Source organism: Impatiens glandulifera, chromosome 4, assembly GCF_907164915.1.
Source record: "Impatiens glandulifera chromosome 4, dImpGla2.1, whole genome shotgun sequence".
NCBI lineage: Eukaryota > Viridiplantae > Streptophyta > Magnoliopsida > Ericales > Balsaminaceae > Impatiens > Impatiens glandulifera.
The window spans coordinates 11788586-11810649 of NC_061865.1; the positions used below are offsets into that span (position 1 = coordinate 11788586).

Below are 22064 nucleotides of genomic sequence, written 5' to 3' on the forward strand. Positions count from 1 at the left end.
ATAGTCTAATGGAACACAGTTAATGCCTCGCTTCAGCAGCCGTTTGAAGTTAGCATATACCCATGATCAATTAGTTGTCTGCTACTCTACTCCACTCACTCTTGTGCAGTCTGACAAACCAGCTAATTGTATCCAATGAACGAACGTCGCGTACGCAAGTGTCCTTCCAACGGTTTGTCCTGTACAAGACATTTTCAGAAGAATATTCGGCGCATTACCTGTTCGGTACGGCCATGATCCATTTGCTCAGAGTCTATTGTACTCTTGTTCTTTGGGCGGCCTTCCAATGGACGTTTGTCATGTGTCCATGAAGAAGATTCGACTGTTGGTGTCCTTCTATTACAAATAGATGCTCAAGGACAACGACTGAATTACTTGTTACTTTACTGGTTACTCTGTTCATATTATTGTCTTACCGAATTACTCTTGCACTTATTGATTTCTATCATCTTCCAAGTTCAAGAGAGAAAGAATCAAAAATTGTCTAGCTGAATGAATATTGTTCTTAATATTGTAAGTTGAAAAGAGTTTGTTCTGTTCAACAGAGTGTTAGCTAGATCAGTAAACTGTATTTGATTCAAAAATTTAGTGAATCCTTCCGGTTGTGGAAGAAGGGGTGACGTATGAGAGTTTGCTCCGAACATCCATAAATAACTCCATGTGTTCTTTACTTTCTGGCATTCATCTTTCATTGGTTCAAAGCTTTAAATCCGACAAACACTTTCGCACTTGAAATCGTTTCAAGAGTTCGAAAGATTTGTGAAGAATAGAAACAGATTTTAACTTTTAACAGAGTTAAAATCGAATCGTTTATCGTGAGTTGTTATTAATATCTAGACCCCGTCTCTATTGGTACCACCAATCCTATCATAAACATTTAATAATTATATATATAAATATAAAAATAATGATTAATGATAATATATATAAAATAAAATAAAATTTAAATCGTTATATTTAATAAAAAAGTTAATCGAAGGGTCATCGGTAACCTTTCTAAAAGTTGAAAGGGCAATTTGTTTTAAAAAATAATTTAAAAGCTAAAAATAAGCGATGACTAATTAGAGGGCCACCCAGGTAATTTGTCCTAAAAAAATATATTTACTATGTTGATTACTCAATCTTGTTATTATAATTTAATTTTGTTATATCATTTACTATTATATCTTTATAATTATTCTCTATTAATATATAACATATACTTCTATTCTATACCTCTAAATAAAGTTATAATAGTTGGTTATAATAATTTAATACATATAAATAAGATAATTATACAAGTGTATACTCTAAAAAGATTTATTTATAATATTAAAAAAATCATTTCCTTCAATTCATTATTGTAATTTTATCTTGTATCAAATAATATGATTAAAAAAAATTAACACCACCATAACATAGAACAATGCAAGAAAACATATCCATGGACCATACTATTTATTACCAATTTCTTCAAGCCCTTCACTGAAGAGTGACGAGAAAGCTTCAATCTTTGGCTTACTCAACACTATCCCGATCTCCATCCCGCCATTGTCATCTCTATCATCACAAAGAGAAAAAGCTCCACTCCTATCAATGGAAACCATCTCCACCTTTGTCGGCTGTCCCCACCCGAAATCTGCCCCGTACAACCCAAACAACGGCGACCCACCAATAGTATACATCTTCTGACCTACAAACACCTTTGAAGATTCATCCGAAAACCATTTCTCTGCCCCCTTCACAACTCCTTCCGGCAAGCTTCCAACCGCCTCTTTAATGGCCGTCGCCGCCGTCACCAACCCTTCTCCCCCTTCCAAAGATACAACCTTTACTGTTGCTATCCTAAACGCTACACAGTTCCCAATGTAATTGACCGGAATCGGAGGATTCAATCGTGCTCGACAATCCATGTTGATTCCGAGAAGAACATTCTCATTTGTAATATCCCCCTCTGCTTTAACTAGACACCTCCATATATATGAACAAACCGCAGTGAAACTAGAAACCGGGCTGTTTATTATGCTCTTTATGTGACCTATTTGTTTTCGAGTTAGTCGGAAAGTTCCTCGGAGTAATCCTGGTGCAGGTTTCATTTCCATAAGGTGGAAGGTTCCTTCCGGGGGCATTTTCTTCCATTTTTCGGTGAAAATCGTGCAAATATCTAAAGGGTCGTTGATCAAGGATCTATCCAGAACCGGAGTCATTCCCATCGGAAGGGATCCGACGTGGCAAAGTTTGGCCCATGACTTGATAAACATGGAGGCGCTCTTGCCGTCGAGGACGGCGTGGTGGGCGGTGTATCCGATGGAGAATCCAGAACCAGGGAAGAGAGTCACTTGTAGTGAAATTACGGTTGCCTAATAATGAAACTCAATAATTATTCTTTGAAAGATTTAATTTGTAACTAATTAGAATTTACCTGATTATCGGAAACATGGAAATCCGACAACAGAGTATGCAAGACTTTGACTTCCTTAACATCGTCGGTGGAGAGAGAATGAAAGTCGGCGGTGGACTCTGCTACAGTGAGATATATCCCGTCATCGTCGGTAGCGAAACGGATAGCCGGATTACCGGTGACGGGGTGCCACGTAAGATTTCCGGCGAGTTGGGGATAGTACTGAAGGGTGAGAGACAGAGCATGTTTGAGCTTGGGGAGAATGTCGTCGGAGAAAACAGAGAACGATAAATCCTTGATTTCGTAGAAGAAAACACGTTGGGTAGGTGGGAATCTAAGCCATACTGCATCGAAGAAGGTGAGAGGAAAGTAATCGCCGGAGATATTCGCCGCCGGCGATGTACTGGGTGCCGGAGCTACCTTGAATACCTCTATCACTTTCATCAAGTTGGATTGAGAGAGAAAAATAAAATTAAATGGCTGGAAAGAAAGAGATTTTATAAATTTATTACACTTCCAAAATATAAGAGATATTTTTATAAAGTAATTTTTTCTACTTTTTCTCAAAAATGATTATCTAAATATTACAAATCATTATCCAAATATTATTAATGATTAAAAAAAATATATATATTAAAAAAACACCTTATATTATTCATTTTTTTTATTTATTAATGTTTTTTTATTTATCTAATTTAATTATATTTTTCATATTTTAAAATATCATTTTCTCTTTTAAAATTTGACTATCCCAAATCCCAATCCCCATCGTCTATTCATTTTAAAATTACTGTAATAATGTTCTTATTTGATCTAATTTTATTTATTTTTGAAAAAAAGTTGATTAAAACCTTTTAAATAATTTTATGTAAAGTTTTATTTTATTTTTATTTATTTTTCACTTAAATATTTATTTTGTATAATTGATCTCATATTTGGTATCAAATCAAAATAAAATTATTTTTATTTTTTGTTTTATCAATTTAAAAAAAAAAATTATGATAATGATGACAATAATAACAAATATTAGTTTCTAAATAATATAAGATTTTGTCTAAATTTATTTTTAAAAATGATAAATTCAGTGATTTTATCTATATAAGTAATTTATTATCTCAATTTTAATTAAATAATAAAACTAAAATATAACTTAATAAATATATTTTTATCTCCAACTACTCTCTACAAAGAGAATATGTGTCCACCTATAATTCACACTAAAATATTCATGGACTCCCACTAACTTTTTTTTAAAATAAATAAAGAAAATGAATGTAGTCTTGATTAATAAATTTCTTAATAATTCTTATTTTTTTAAATTATTTTTTAATTTAATATGAGAAATGACATGGAGGGAAATTGAGTGAGAAAAATAAATTTAATAAATTTTCTTATTTTTATTTTTATTTTAAAATTGTAAATAATCTCAGCCAAACAAAAAGTTGAGAATTTGAGTTTTATTGATAGGGGTTCTAGAAAGGAAGACATTGTCCTCACAAACAAAAAGTCTTTTTTCTCTTTTTTGTTTTCTTTTTAATTATATTATAAATCAAACTAGTCTTCAATGAAGTTACGTAATTGTCTCTATCACCTAGTATATACTTTATATGCAAGAAAAAAAAAATGTCAGTTTCAAACAATATAGATAAATATTTTTTGCCGAAATCAACTTTGAATGATTCAAATTAAGTACTTGTTTTAAAAATAAATAAAATAAAGCCTGGTTTGATAGAGTTATATTTGAGATTAATAAATAATTTACTAATTAATTATATTATTTAAATTATAAATAAAAATATCAAAGCAATATTTTTTATATATATTTATTCTCATAATAACTTTTTATTCAAATAATTAAATTTTAAATAACTTGCCTTAAACAATATTATTTATAAATAATCACATATAGTTTTCAGTTTTATCACCAATTTTAACTTATTGCAAATGGTACTGTGAGAATTTTCAAAATCGAAATTAAAAAAAAGTCATAATAAAATTAAAACAATAATAGTAGGTGCAATCCCGGGTCATATTATATTAAAAATAATCTTCTATACATGCTTAAAATTATATTTTGTAAGTCAACCTTAATTTCTTGAAACCAAACAGCCCTAACCAACCTCCTCAAACAAAACAACCCAGATTTCCTATCTACCTATTATGGTAAAACATACCAAAGCCAATTTTTAAATCTCTATATTGATGGTTAGTTAAGACATTATGTGAAAGATTCTAATGGATATAAAAAACTATTCAAAGACAATACAACTTAATAGAACTTTTGAGTAAATTTTATTATAAAATATGTTTGCAACGATATGTTTTTCGAATGGTAGGGTCAATAAATACACAATAACAAACGGACAAAATAGAAAAAGTCGTGTAGGATTTAACTTTGGAACCTATTTTTATTCATATTTTTTTAACCAAACGCTCCTTAAGAAAGATTAATATAAACTTCCTCAATATAATTACGACATTACAAAATTTGACAAATTGTTTTTTTTTTCTTTTGGAAAATCTATATCCAACCCTACAAAATTTGACAAATTGTTTTTTTCTTAGATTTTCTTTTGGAAAATCTATCCAACCCACATCACATGATATTGAAACATTGTTCCAAGTATCAATCACACAAACCTACAAATGCATCTAGAGATGGGAATAGGCAGAAAATTAATTTGAGAATAATTATATAAGCACACAAAAATAAAAGCAGCTAGAAAATAAAAAGAAAAAAAAAATATTGTTAAGAGTTAGAAAATAATGCAAACAACTTATGATGATCCACAATACAAAGAAAAATGGGAGACGTCTAATAGGTATTTAGAGATGGGAATAGACATAAAATTAATTTTTTTATATGATTTAATTATATTTTTCATATTTTAAAAGATAATTTTTCTCTATTAATAGGACTATTTTTTTTTTTTTAATTTGACTATCCCAATCTCAATCATCTATTCTTTTTAAAATTGCTGTAATAATGATGTTATTTGATATAATTTTATTTATTTTTTAAGAAAAGTTGATTAAAAACTTTTTAATAATTTAATGTAAAAAGTTATTTATTTTTTAATTTATTGTTCACTTAAATATTTATTTTATATAATTATAAAAATATTTTTACTTTTTATTTTATCATTTTAAAAAATGGTATTTATAATGATAATAGACATTAATTTTAATAATCTAAGATTCTCCTACATTTATTTTAATAATATAAGATTCTCCTACATTTATTTTTTGTAAATGATAAATTCAGTGATTTTATCTATATAAATAATTTATTAAATCAATTTTAATTAAATAGGAAACTAAATTATAACTTAATTAATATAATTTGTATCTTCGACTAGTGTCTCCTAGTAGAATAAGTGTGGAGCTTTAATTCACACTAAAATATTCATGGACCACTAATATTTTAAATTAAAAAAAAAAATTGTATGTGGTCTAGATTAATAAATTTATTAATAATTTTTATTTGTTAAAATGATTTTGTAATTTAATATTTTAAAATATTATAAAAATTAACAAATCAAGGTATCCTATGAGAGTTATCTTAAGAGACCAAAGGTCGGAGTTTGATTCTATCTGAGATCGCTTTAATTTTAAGCGGGAATGCTTGACTGTGGTACGTTAGACTAATTCTTCTCTAATTTCAAAAAAAAATATTATAAAAATAAATTTGGCTGATTTTTTTTTAAAATGTAAATAATCCCAGCCAGAAAAACTTAAAGACTTCAAAATATTAGGTCCACGATAATTTGGGTTTATATTGATTGATTGCGGGTTCTAAAAATGAAGACTGTCCTCACAAACAAAATGTCTCTTTTTTGTTTTGTTTTATTTTTAATTATATTATAAACCAAACCAGCCCTGAGGATCATTAATGATTCAAAATTAAGGACTTGTTTTAAAAAAATAAAATAAAACCTTGTTTGATATAGCTATTTCAGATTAGTTTTAATAATTTTCTAGTTAATAAATAATTTATGATCAATTATATTATTTAAAATATTAATGAAAATACCAAATCAATATTTTTATTATTAATTTATTCTCATAATAACTTTGTATTCAAATAACTTGCCTTAAACAAAATTATTTATACATATATAGTTTTTTCATTCATTTAATTTAATGTTTTTTTATCCTTATTCTCACTAAATAACTTTATCAGCAATTATAACTTTACAAATAACTTAGATACTCACTAAATAACTGTAATGTTATAAAAAAAAAATTATATTATTTTAACATATGGTAAGAGTAGGTTAAATTAAAAAAAAATAATGTTATTGTATTCTTACATAAACCTTTTTTATAATCAATATTAAACAAAAATATATATATAAGTTAAATTATTTTTAATTTTTAAACAAAATATACTAGCTTATATAATTTATATATTAAAAATAGTTATAATATATATTTTACACAATTTTAATTGCTTTTGGTAGATCAATAATTGATTGATCGGGATGGTATTTGTTTTCCAATCCAACTTTGTTGTCATGTGCTTAAGCCTACCCAATCTTATTATATTTTTGTTTTGAGAGAAAATGACAAGAATATTTGATTAGAGATTGTTTTATATTTGAGATTTTAAGTTTTTATTTTTTTTATTATAATAAAATAATATTTAATAATTTAAAATAGTTTTTTTTCAAATAGATTAAAAGAATAAGGGTATTTTGATATTTAATCAACAAAAAAAAAAATGATTTATAATTTTGTTCAACCAAGTTTTTTTTAAATATCATGAAAAAAAAACAAAAGAATAAAGATCAAGCCAATTATATGATTATTTTGATTTTAGTTATTTGTTAGAATTGGTTTGATATGTTTATACTAGTGAGGTACTTTTCTTATGTTCAAATAATATTTTACAATAAATAATTATTTTTTAAAATAATTAACATTAAGATAACATAGTAAAGAATCTACTTATTCCAATTTTTGTAAATCATTTCCTATCAATTTCTTTTACCTAAATATTATTTTTTTAATATTTTTTTCATGTAAACTCAACATGTTTTCTTTATTTTTGTAAAGTCCAACATAATTCTAATTTATATATCAATCACGATAATAAACACAACTAAACAAAACAAAACAATAATAAATACATTGAGCATATATATATTCAAACATTGAGGAACTCTATTTGCTTAGTACTAAGGCTCCTTTCCCCTGTTTTGTGGTTATATTCAAACCCTAAAATGCATGTTTAGTTCTAGCTTCTTCATCTTCTTCTTTTCTTTATCAACTGTCAATCTCTATTATTGTTATTAATTGAAAACAAAATATGTAATTTTTCTTCATACCCTAAAGAATGTGTCTAATTAGAATGAGACCGAATAAAGAGAAGAGGTAGTAGCCAAAAAAGACATAAAGTAAAGATGTCTCCTTCTGTATTATATTCGTTTTAGAGAAATGCAATGTTTGTCAATGGGGGAGAGATTGTGGAGGAATGCAATGTTTATCAATCGAGAGTTTGTGGAGAAGAAGAGTTATTAGGAAGGAGAGATAAATAGTGGTATATTAATTTATGTATTGATTATATAAAAAATTAAAGCCACGTGTAACCTTCTTGATTCACACATGGAAAATTTTTAAGGCCGTTATTTTATTACCGTTTAATTAATTAAATTCGACAAGTTTTACCTTTTAAGTATATAAACAACAAATTTTTAGATCATGTATATATTTAGGAAATAGACCCAACATCAAGGATATATTTAGTATTCCTCCCATAGATATAGATATAAATAAATAATATATATATATATATATATATATATTATTTATATATTATATAAAAAGTTTAATAATTATATAAATATAAAAATTAATAATAAAAAATATATATAATATTATATATATTGTATATATAAGAATTTAATAATTATATATATATATATATATATATATATATATATATATAAAATAATGATTAATGATAAAAATAATATATAAAAAATAATATTTTAAGGTTAAAAGTTTAACTAATAAGTTGACGGGAAAGGTGATTGTGACCTTTCTAAAAGTTTAAGGACAATTTGTTTTAAAAAATAATTTGAGGACTAAAAGTTAACTATCAGAGTAATTAGAGGGCCAATTAATTTTTCCTAAATAAATAAATTAGATATTAAAAAATATAATTTTAAAATACTTTCTTCTATTCATTATTGTAATTTTATCTTGTAACAAATATTATGATTAAAAAAATTTAATAAAATCATGACATAGATGGAGAACAATGTGAAAAAAGCATCTCATTAACTAGACTAATAACTGAGGTCAAATATTTCAAAATTTATGTTCAATTTTTTATCAATTTCATAAAATATTTACAAAATATGTGGACTTTTCTTTCTCTTAATTACTTTTAACTTATTTTATAAAATAATTAATTTTTGTGAAGTCCTCACATGATATGTCATTTAGAAGAACACTAATAAATATAAGTCCTCTTTTCTATCATAATGACAAAAATATATAATATTGGTTGATATCCTGATAAATAGTAAGAAGGGAGATGCTTTCCCCCCTAACATCTCCATTCCATGCCTCATCCCTCACTTACTTCTCAATTATATATTTATCCAAACCATATTTATATATTTATTTTATTTTATTTTATTTAATTATTAAGTTTTCTTATCATTAAATATAATTAATTTTCAATATATTTATTTCTACTTTATTTATTTAATTAAAAATACAAAATATCATTATTTTTATCTTATAATTTTTTTAAAATATATAAAATATTAAAGTATATCCTAATTTAATAAAATATAAATATTTAATATTTTATTATATTAATTATATATATATATATATTTTAAAATAGTTGAATGATTTAATTTTTTTATTTATAAATAAAATTATCTATCTAAGATAAAATCTTTAATATATTATTTATTAATAATTAATTAAATAAAATAAAATGTTTTATACGATAACATTGCATAATATTTTTTATAAAAAAGTTTTATATTTAATTTTTTTAATAATTTTTAAATAAAAAATATATATTATACAATATATATATATATATATATATATAATTTTATATTATTAAAATAAAAAGAATTTTTTTTTACTATTTCAATAGACCCAAAATTTAAATTTAAATATTGTCCTAAATTCTAATCAAATTACATCAGTATCTTGTCAAAATAGATTTAATAAAAAAAATATTTTTTAGTGTTTTATTAATATTTTCATTTATCATTGTTTATAACTAAAAAAAATTATAACAAATAAGATTTAAAGTAAATGAATTAATATTTTTTTTAAAATAAAAAATAATTCTTAACAGAAATAAGAAAACAAAAATAAATATTACCGATATAAAAAATATTAAATAAAAAAATAGAAATAAAAGATAAAAATAATTAATTAAATTGTATGAATAAGAAAAATATAATAATTAAATTAAATAAGTAAAGTTAATTTAAATAAATAAAGTAAATAAAATAATAAATATAAATATATAAAAGTAGTATGAATAAATAGGTATTTTTAAAGAACAGTGAGTGTGGCTAGAGAGTATGGGAATGTAAGAGGGGCTGGGAAAATCAAATTTGTAAAAGAAGGGAAGGAGATGCTTTTCTAATTTATTACCAAATTGTCAACCAAGTTTTATTTATTACCAAATTGTAACCAAGTTTTGGGGAGATATCCTGATAAATAGTAAGAAGTAAAACCTCTGTATAAAGAAAAATTAGGACCATACTATTTATTACCAATTTCAATTTCATCAAGCCCTTCATAGAAGATTGACGAGAAAGCTTCAATCTTTGGCTTACTCAAAACTATCCCAATCTCCATCCCTCCATTGTCATCTCTATCATCACAAAGAGAAAAAGCTCCACTCTTGTCAATGGAAACCATCTCCACCTTTGTCGGCCGTCCCCAACCGAAATCTGCCCCGTACAACCTAAACAATGGCGACCCACCGATAGCATACATCTTCTGTTCAGCAAACACCTTTGCAGATTCATCCGAAAACCATTTCTCTGCCCCCTTCACCACTCCTTCCGGCAAGCCTCCAACCGCCTCTTTAATGGCCGCCGCCGCCGTCACCAACCCTTCTCCCCCTTCCAAAGATACAACCTTTACCGTTGCCATCCTAAACGCTACACAGTTCCCAATGTAGTTAACCGGAATCGGAGGATTCAATCGTGCTCGACAATCCATGTTGATTCCGAGAAGAACATTCTCATGTTTAATATCCCCCTCAGCTTTAACTAGACAAGTCCATATATATGAACAAACCGCAGTGAAACTAGAAACCGGGCTGTTTATTATGCTCTTTATGTGACCTATTTGTTTTCGAGTTAGTCGGAATGTTCCTCGGAGTAATCCTGGCGCAGGTTTCATTTCCATTAGGTGGAAGGTTCCTTCCGGAGGCATTTTCTTCCATATATTGGTGAAAATCGTGCAAATATCTGAAGGGTCGTTGATCAAGGATCTTTCTAGAACCGGCGTCATTTCCGACGGAAGGGATCCGACGTGGCAAAGTTTGGCCCATGACTTGATAAACATGGAGGCGCTCTTGCCGTCGAGGACGGCGTGGTGGGCGGTGTAACCGATGGAGAATCCAGAACCAGGGAAGAGAGTCACTTGTAGAGAAATTACCGTTGCCTAATAATGAAACTCAATAATTATTATTTGAAAGATGTAATTTTTAACTAATGAATTAAATTAGGATTTACTTACCTGATTCTCGGAAACATGGAAATCCGACAACAGAGGATGCAAGTCTTTGACTTCCTTAACATCGTGGGTGGAGAGAGAATGAAAGTCGGCGGTGGACTCTGCTACAGTGAGAAATATCCCGTCATCGTCGGTAGCGAAACGGATAGCCGGATTACCGGTGACGGGGTGCCACGTAAGATTTCCGGCGAGTTGGGGATAGTACTGAAGGGTGAGAGACAGAGCATGTTTGAGCTTGGGGAGAATGTCGTCTGAGAAAACAGAGAACGATAAATCCTTGATTTCGTAGAAGAAAACACGTTGGGTAGGTGGGAATCTAAGCCAGACTGCATCGAAGAAGGTGAGAGGAAAGTAATCGCCGGAGATATTCGCCGCCGGCGATGTACTTGGTGCCGGAGCTACCTTGTATACCTCTATCACTTTCATCACGTTGGATAGAGAGAGATAGATAATGGGTTCAAGAAAGAGATTTTATAAATTTATTACACTTTAACTTTAATAAGCATATTTTATAAGGTAATATTTGACTTTTTCTCAAAAACTATTATAAAATACAAATATTACTAATGCTTATCCAAATATTATAAATATTTATCCAAATATTTATAATATAAAAAAAAAACACTTTTTTCACATTTTTATTTATTAATATTTTTTTAAATCTAATTTAATTATACTTTTTATATATTAAAATTTTAAAAGATCACTTTCTCTTTTATTAGGATATTTTAAATTTGATTATCACAATCCCCATTAATTATTTATTCTTTTTAAATTACTGCTTTATTAATAATTGATGTTATTTGTTATAATTTTATTATTTTCAAAAAAGTTGATAAATAGTTTTTAAATAACTTTATCAAAAATGTTTACTTAAATATTTATTTTATATTTGAATCACATTTTTTTTTGTATCAAATAAAAATAAAATCATTTACTTTATTTTATACATTTAAAAAAAATGATTATAATAATAATTAATGAGAGTTATAACAAATATTAATAAATAATCTATGATTGTCTAAATTTATTTTTTTAAATGATAAATTCAGTAAATTTATCTATATAAAGAATTTATTATCTCAATTTTAATTAAATATAAAACTGAGATATAACTTAATTAAGATAGTTTTATCTCCAACTAACCTTAAAATAATTGTTTAGACCTTTAATTCACACTAAGACTTACTACAATTTTAAATTAAAAATAAATTTGAATGTGGTCTGGATTAATACATTTTTTAATAATAATAATTTTTTTTATTTTTTTGTAATTTAAAATTTAAAAATATTATAAAAATAAATTTAACTATTTTTTTAAATTGTAAATAATCCAAGCCAAAGACTTCAAAATAGGATTCTATGGAGAATTTGGGTTTATTGATTTGGGTTACTAGAAATGACGAACAAAATGTCTTAAAATTTCTCTTTTTTTTAAAGATAAATAAAATATTGTTTGATAGTTATTTGAAATTAATTTTAAATAATTTATGAGTTAATAAATAATTTACAAATTAATTATATTATTTAAATTATTAATAAAAATATCAAATTAATATTTTTATTATATATTTATTCTCATAATAACTTTTTATTCAAATAACTAAATTTTGAACAACTTACCTTAAACAAAATTATTTATAAATAATCACGTATAGTTTTTTCAGTCATTTTATTTTATCACTAATTTTAACTTTAGTGTTACAAGCAACTTATTCTTATAACATTCACGGAATAATTTTAATGTTATAAAAAACAATATTATTTAAATAGGAAGAAATATCATATTTATAACTTTTTTTATAAATATTTTTCATATTTATCAACTAACTTAAAATATATCATTTTAACATCTAACATTTAACCATGTTGTCAAATTTACACCTAATGGACGGAATTTATAAACTTCATTAATATTTTGACATAATATTTTGACAGGTGAATAACACATAGTATAATTAATTTGCCATGTCAATATCAACTTTTTTCTAAAAAAAAATTTAAAATTATAATTTTATTAAAACAAACAGACCCTTCTCTTGTCAGTCTTCTCTTCCACTCTATCTAATAGAAACTCAAACTTTGAATCTCTTATTAGTCCATCATTTTTCTCATTTTAATCCGATCAATTTCCAATCAAACTTCACATTATTGTTTCAAATTTCTTGATGATCGATGATGATGTGAACAAAGTCTTCTTTTTCCCGGACATTCGCCACTATTTCTACTCAAACTTCTTATTTCTGTTTTAGTTTTTGACAATTGATGATGATGTGAACTAGTTCTTTCTATTCCTATGACATCACTATTTCTATGCAAATTTCACATATGTTTCTGGTTTCTTGATGTTTGATGATGATGTGAACTGGTTCTGTTTCAGTTTTTTTGATGATTGATGATGATATGAATTGGTTCTCTCTCTTCCTGTGATATTCGTCATTTCGCCTGGTTGCATTTCAGGTTTTTGTTGTTCTTTATTATATTTTGATGATTGATGATGATGTTTTTCAAATTAAAATATATTTTTTGTTCGACAGTAAATTAAATAATATTTTTCAAATTAGATTTCATTATTAGTTGTGAAATTTGTTTTCCGTCGTAGCCCTAATCCAAGACTTCACCTCAGTTAGTCGTCAATATGGACAATGAAGAAGAAAGATATGTCTAGATTATTTTTATAATTTTTCTATTACAGAATCTTATATAGATAGAGTTGAAAAAACAGTTTTGTCTACAAATTTGGATTTTAAACATTCATTTATGTTATCTTATAAATGTTTGTCCTTATTTGTATTTAGATTTAGAAATTTTTGTAAATTAACCAACTGAACACTACAGATAAATAAGAGTATGATAATATGTAGATTAATTGAAATGAGATTACTTCATAGTTCATAGTGTTCAGTTGGTTAATTTATAAATATTTAACAGTTAGGATCGATTCTTATGTTATATGTTAAATATAGGAAACATTCATTGCTAGTTGTCTTTTAAGTAAATCTGGACTTTAAACATTCATTATCGAATTGAAAGGTTAATATGTAAACTCAATGAAGATAGAATAGTCTCTGTAGATAGAGTTAGACAATAAGGAAGAAAATTCGTGTTATTAGTATCTATAGTTGAAGTTTTTAAATTAGAATCTAGTTTATATACAATAAATTAGAGAAAATTTTGGGATAAAAAATTACATTGTTTGGTCTATTTTTAGAAAGAAGAATTCAAACATTATAGTCTATTTTTAGGACACATTATTGTCTTTATCCTTATAATTATTATGTTTGGGTATATATTGATATTTGAATTATTTTTTTTTTCAGTTGGAACGATAATAAATTAATTATACATCATGGAGGAACACTTCATGTTAGTCCTAACGAAGCCACCAAATATGTTAATGGATTTAAAATTGTTATATTTAAAATTGATTTGAATACATTGTGCATGTGAGATATAATTGATGTTGCTTCGAAGGTTGGCTATAAAAGTATGGTCAACATTGAGTTATTTTATTGTATACCTCATCAAAATTTAACAACGGGGCTTAAATAGATCAAAGATGACAATGACGTATTATCAGTGTCTTCAAATTTAGCTGACTATAAAAAGATTGAAATCTACATAGTTCGTGAGCTAAAGAAACTGTTTAATTTTGATAATGAGGATTGCATGAGATATATTGATGGTAGGCCAAGTCAATTGTCAAAAGAAATAAATGTTGAAGTTGATGAAGAAGAAGCTGATGTAGAAGTTGAAATAGTTGTAGAAGAAGTTTAAGTAGTTATCGAAGAAGAAATCGAAGTACAAGTTGAACAAGAAGAATTCAATGAACGTGTGAAGAACTTGTTTCAGAAGATAGTGATGAAGATTCTATATATGAGCAACCACCATCTGATTCCGAAAATCCCATTGAAGAACAACAAAGTTATTATATGAGTGGAAATACTTATGATGATTCTGGTTGTGGAAGTTTTATATATGAGATAGATAAAGAAGATATTGATTATGATCATTTTAATCTAGAGAACTTGGTTTATGAACCAATGAGAAAACCAAGTCGAAGACGTACTTATAATCCCAATGATAGTGGGAATACCAAGTTTATGGTTGGCATGACTTTTAAGTGTAAGGAAGATATGAAAATTGTAATAACAGAATATTGTTGTGAAAAGAAAGTTTATTTAAAGTTAATACATGCTGACAATAAGAGAATTAAGCCTATATTTAATAATGGTAAGTGCCCATGGGTCATGTGGGTTAGCAAAGATAAGACTTGGATGATCAAGACTATTCAATCAGAACATACTTGTTATACAGATAACAAAATTAGTTTAGTAACGGCTCAATTCATTGCATTGAAGTTTGAGAAGAAGATTAAAATAGATCCTACAATTACATTGAAAGTTCTCATGGAATTATGTAAGATATAACTTAATGCCGAAGTCACACAATCCAAGGTTGCGAGAGCCAAAACTCTTGTTTTGCAAAAGTTAAAATGTGATGGTTTGAGAGAGTACCAAAAGTTATTTAGCTATATTGAGGAGATAAAATCTAGCAATCCTGGGTCAAGAGCTGAGTTGAAATTATTAAGATATGAAGAAACAAATGAGTTACAATTTCAAAGAATTTATGCATGCTTGGATGCGGTGAAGAAGTGTTGTTTAGCTAGTTATAGACTCATAATTGGAGTGGAAGGCTGTTTTTTTTTTAAACTGTTTTTAAGGGTCAATTGTTATTTGTAGTTGGTCGAGATAAAAATAATCGGATGTACCCTCTTGCATGGGTTTTCGTTGAAACGCAGAGCAAAGAATCGTGGTGTTAGTTTTTTTATCTCTTATCCAAAGACATTGGATCTAGTTTCTTTGATGGTTTTGGTTTAACTATTATGTCAGACATGCAAAAGGTAACCCTTTGATCTAATTTCTTAAATCATAAAATATTATTTTACATTTTATTTTAATACTTAAATTGTTTATGGTTTCGTATAATTACAGGGATTAATAGTGGCGATCAAAATTATTTTTCCTGAATTAGAGCAAAGGTTTTGTGCAATGCATTGGTATGCCAATTGGTCTAGAAAATTCAGAGGTGATGTGTCACGCCCCGAACCAAAACAAATGAGGCGTGCAGTCGCCGCATGTCATTATCCATACATAACATGCTAGGCTAACAACATCTTTAAGCATAGACAAAATAGACTAATACTTTCATCAAATTTACCTAATGCTTTTGCCATAAACTAAGACCTTCAACATTTATTCAAAATAGATGATGACATATCACATACTTACCAAAAACTTTCCTTACATATTACATACTTTCTACACATCCATACTAATACAAAAAGAGAGGGTTAAACTTCTATACCGGCTAGTCTAAGCATATACCATCTTCTTCCCAATCGTCCTTCTAACTAATCATTGTTCTTATCTGAAAGAAATCCATTTAAATGGATGAGCTAAACACGCCCAGTAAGAGAATCACATCTTTCTATAGTTGGATAAAAAATTATGTATAACTTGATAGAAAACCAATTCTTAAATAGATGTAGAAATTATTTATCACAACATCGTATATCTATATATATACTTATATTAGCTCTGGGATCAAGATAGTGACTTTAATATCATAATAACTTAATAATAAGCCATCTATCGAGACATGAAGGTCTTGTATAGACGCATTAGCCATCAACCAAGACATAAGCGTCTTGCGTTGACGCGCTATCAATCAAGACATAGGTCTTGCATTGACGCATGGGCCATCAACCAAGACGTAAAGGTCTTGCGTTGACGCATAACCAGTATAAGCGGCACTTGAGGCACAAATAGTCCATTATTTGATAACAAGTACAAGATCAAGTCCAAAGTAATATAAATAGTCCAATCAACATAATTATGTACAACTTCATTTTCAAGTCCAAATCTATCGTAATTCATTTCACTGTCGAAATAATAAGTTCAATCTGTTTTGAAACACATTTCTCATAAACCATTCTTTTATCAAAACCCATTTCAGAATCATCAATCATAAACCCTTATTTTATCAAAACCCATTTCAAATCAACTATTATAAACCTATCCTTTTATCAAAACAATTTCAGAATCATTTATCCTACATTTTATCAAATTCATCATCAAAATACACATGCATTCTTGATCCATATTTAAAAAAAAAAAAATCATTTTGAATAAACAATCTCTATCTTGAAACAACAATATATATATATATATTTAATATAAAACTAAACTGTAATAAGAATAGATTTCTTACCTTTAATCCAACCAACCCTTAGATCTACCAACTCAATCAAACCCTGAGCTCTTTTCTTCTCAAATTTCTCTCATTTACTCAACACCTTTCTTTCTCTTCTTCCACTCTCTCTAATTTCTATATCCTTCACTTTCTCTTTGCTAAAATAAAGAAATAGAAATTTTACCTATTTATATATATAAACTTAAGTGCTTTTTGAGGTGTTACTCATGCACTTAGCCACATATATATAATATTCTTTTTATTATAGCTATTACATGATGACCTCAAAATGCAATTTAAAATGCAATTTTGGAATTGTGCAAGATCAACATATCTTGAACAATTAGATGCCAATATTCTAAAATTGAATACTTTAATAGATGGGGCTGCTGCTAAAGTTATTTATGTACCAGAAAAAAATGGACAAAGGCATTTCAACATGAGACAACGAAATGTGATATTGTTAAGAATAATATGTGCGAAAGTTTTAACTCTTGTATCCTTATTTCTAAGGAGAAATATATTTGCACTATGTTGTATTTGATAAGGAGGGATGTAATGAACAAGAGAATTAAGAATCGCATAGTAGTACATAAGTGGCCCCATAACATCTCACTTAAGGCAAAAGAATTGCTTGAAGTTAGTAAATCTCAACATCATGAATGTCACATATTCTTTTGTGGTGGTAAAGGTTATGAAATAACCCAAGGTAACCATAGACATACCGTTGATCTTTTCAACAAAAGATGCTCTTGTCGACTAAAGAATATAAGTGGCATTCTGTGTGCTCATGTTGTTCGACCAATTAATCATGCTAATAATTGCTCTTTAGAATATTATGTTTCTCAGTGGTACAAGAAATATGCATACTTGAAAACATATTCATTTTAAGTAAATCCTTTGAGGGGGGACGAGTTTTGGCATAGTGATTGTAACTTAAAAATTTTACCGCCAAAAGTAGAAAGATCAGCTGGTAGGCCTAAAATGAATATAAGACATGTTCATGAAGAACCTAAATCTCATAGAAAAATATCTAAAAGGGGTATATTGATGCATTGCACTAAATGTGGACAAGAAGTCCACAACAAGAGAGAATGTAAAAAAGAAAATGATGGTGGCATTGCCAATGCTCCGCCAAGAAAAAATACAGGTAATTTAATATTATAATTGTTTCTATGTACTATGAATTTAATTTTACTTACTATATTAAATATATAATAATGGTACATGAACATTTACATATAATTATAATGTTGTAAATACATCCATACATAGTAATGATGGTGTAGGTACATCCACACATATCCCTGATAATGAAGTTAAAACTATTAAAGTTAGTTTTATGGTGAAAGATCGAATATTTGCATGGTTTATGTGATATGTAGTGAATTTTTTTTTTTTGATTTCATACTTTCAAATTTTGTTTTGATCTAATCTGTATTTGTTATTTTAATCTATATTTTTCTTGTCCTTACTATATTAATATTATGATGATGGTATAAAAACATTTACACAGAGCTATATTGGTGTAGACACATCTATATTTATGATGGTGCAAATATATCCACACAGGTCTTTGAAGCTAGAGGAACAAATATTAAAGTTGGTTTTATGGTGAAAGAATGAATATGTGCAAGTCTATTTGATATGTTGTGAAAAGTTTTTGGAAAGAATATTATATTTATAACTTTCCTTGTAAATATTTTTCATTTTTATCATTTAACTTAAAATATATCATTTTAACACCTAACATTTAACATTCTTGTCAAATTTACACCCTAATGGACGGAATTTATAAACTTCGTTAATATTTTGACAGGTGAATAACACATAGTATAATTAATTTGCCACGTCAATATCAACTTTTATTTTAATAAAAATTAAAATTGTAATTTTATTAAAACAAACAGACCCAACTTCTCTTCTTAGTCTTCTCTTCCACTCTATCTAATAGAAACTCAAACTTTTAATCTCTTAGTCTCTCATTTTTCTTATTTCAATCCTATCCATTTCTACTCAAACTTCAAATTCTTGTTTCAGATCTTTTGATGACCGATGATGATGTGAACAAAGTCTTCTTATTCCTGAATATTTGCCACCATTTCTACTCAAACATCACATTTCTATTTTAGGTTTTGACAATTGATGATGATGTGAACTGGTTCTTCTTATACAACACCACTATTTTTATGCAAATTTCACATATGTTTCAGGTTTCTTGATGATTAATAATGATGTGAACTGATTCTGTTTCAGTTTTCTTGATGATTGATGATGATATGAATTGGTTCTTTCTCTTCCCGTGATCTCCATCATTTCGTTTGGTTGCATTTTAGGTGTTTGTTGTTCTTTATTCTATTTTGATGATTGATGATGATATTTTTCAAATTAAATAATACTTTTCAAATAAGGTTTCATTGTTAGTTGTGAAATTTGTTTTTCGTCGTAGCCCTAATCCAAGGTATGTATAGATTATTTTTACAATTTTTCTATTATAGAACTATATGTAGATACAGTTGAAAAAACAGTTTTGTTTGCGAATTTGGATTTTAAACATTCATTTATGTGAACTTTTAAATGTTTGTCCTTATTTGTATTTAGATTTAGAATTTTTTATAAATTAACCAACTAAACACTATGAAGTAATCTAATTTCTATTATCATACTCTTATTTAGGGGTGGGTCGGTACGGTATACCTTAATGTTTTATCCATACCTTATACCTTACCTAAAATTTCAGTATACAAAAAAATGTATACCTTTACCTTGATTTCGGTATACCTTGACTTTGATATACCTTAATTTCGGTATACAAAAAAATTATACATTTACCTTACCTTGATTTCGGTATACCTTAATTTCGATACGGTATCGATATTATACCTTTGATACTTAAAAAACATATTAACTTAATTATATTTTGATATTAATAAAAAATTATATTTCTATAATTAAATTAATATCAAATTTATTTAGTTATTTCCTTATAAGTATTATATATATTTATTTATATATATTTTAACTTATAAATACTATTTTGATATTTCGGTATATCTCGATATACCAAAATTTTAAAAATCTCATACCTTTACCGTACCAATAATTTCGATATCGGTATCACACCTTACATTTTTTTCGGTATACCTTAAAAATCGATATTTTCGATATATTACGGTACGATATTTTTTCTCATCCCTACTCTTATTATTCTGCATAATATCCAAATGAACTGAATTTCCAAAGATTACAAAATACAATATTATCACATAATAAGGAAAGTTAAGATCTCAATACAGATAAGAGTAGGATAATATGTAAACTAATAAAAATGAGATTACTTCATAGTGTTCAGTTGGGTAATTTATAAATGTTTAACAATTAGGATCAATCCTTATGTTATATGTTAAATATAGGAAACATTCATTGCTAGTTGTCTTTTAAGTAAATCTGGACTTTAAACATTCATTACCGAACTAAAAGGTAAATATGTAGACTCAATGAAGATAAAATAGTCTTTATAGATAGAGTTAGACAGTGAAAAAGAAAATTTGTTCTTATTAGTATCTAGAGTTGAAAATTTTAAATTAGAATCTAGTTTATATAAAATAAATTAGAGAAGATTTTGGGATAAAAAATTACATTGTTTGGTCTATTTTTAGAAAGAAGAATTCAAACACTATAGTATATTTTTTAGGAAACATTATTGTCTTTATCATTATAATTATTATGTTTGGGTATATATTGATATTTGAATTAAATGTTTTTTTTCCAGTTGAAACGATTATAAATTAATTATACATCATAGAGGAACACTTCATGTTAGTCCTAACGAAGCCACCAAATATGTTAATGGATTCAAAGTGGTTATATTTAAAACTGATTTGGATACATTGTGCATATGGGATATAATCGATGTTGCTTCAAATGTTGGCAATAAAAGTATGGTCAATTTTGAATTATTTTATTGTATACCTAATAAAAGATAACAAGGACGTATTATCAATGTCTTCATATTTAGCTGACTATAAAAGATTGAAATCTACATAGTTCATGAACGAGAGAAACTATTTAATTTTCATAATGAGGATTGCATGAGATATATTGATGGTGGACCAAGTCAATTGTCAAAAGAAATAAATGTTGAAGCTGATGAAGAAGAAGTTGATGTAGAAGTTGAAATAGTAGTAGAAGAAGAAGTTGAAGTAGTCGTCGAAGAAGAAACTGAAGTATAAGTTGAACAAGAAGAAGTCAATGAAAGTGAAGAACTTGTTTCAGAAGATAGTGATGAAGATTCTATGTATGAGTAACTACCATCTAATTCCGAAAATCCTAATGAAGAACAGCAAAGTGATGATACGCGTGAAAATTACTATGATGATTCTTATTGTAGAAGTTTTATATATGAAGTAGGTGAGGAAAATATTGATTATGAACATTTTAATCTAAAGAACTTGGTTTATGAACCAATGAGAAAACCAATTCGAATACGTACTTATAATCCCAATGACAGTGGCAATACCAAGTTTACGGTTGGCATAACTTTTAAGTCTAAGGAAGATGTGAAAATTGCAATAACAAAATATTGTTGTGAGAAGAAACTTGCTTTAAAGTTAAGACATGCTAACAATAAGAGAATTAAGGCAATATGTAATAATGGTAAGTGCTCATGAGTCATGTGGGTTAACAAAGATAAGAC

The 22064-nt window shown here is 27.0% G+C and overlaps 2 protein-coding genes across 2 annotated transcripts; both read right to left on the minus strand.

Moving 5' to 3' along the window:
* Positions 1–1313: 1313 nt before the first annotated feature.
* On the minus strand, positions 1314–2855 carry LOC124936060 (malonyl-CoA:anthocyanidin 5-O-glucoside-6''-O-malonyltransferase-like). Its single transcript, XM_047476515.1, has 2 exons — positions 2402–2855; positions 1314–2339 (listed from the first exon to the last, which is right to left on the minus strand). Exons 1-2 carry the CDS (start codon positions 2822–2824, stop codon positions 1434–1436), a joined length of 1329 nt encoding a protein of 442 aa, XP_047332471.1. The 5' UTR covers positions 2825–2855; the 3' UTR covers positions 1314–1433.
* Positions 2856–10129: 7274 nt separating this feature from the next.
* LOC124934734 (phenolic glucoside malonyltransferase 1-like) lies at positions 10130–11556 on the minus strand. The gene is made up of 2 exons (XM_047475245.1): positions 11117–11556; positions 10130–11041 (listed from the first exon to the last, which is right to left on the minus strand). Exons 1-2 carry the CDS (start codon positions 11537–11539, stop codon positions 10130–10132), a joined length of 1335 nt encoding a protein of 444 aa, XP_047331201.1. The 5' UTR covers positions 11540–11556.
* Positions 11557–22064: the final 10508 nt, after the last annotated feature.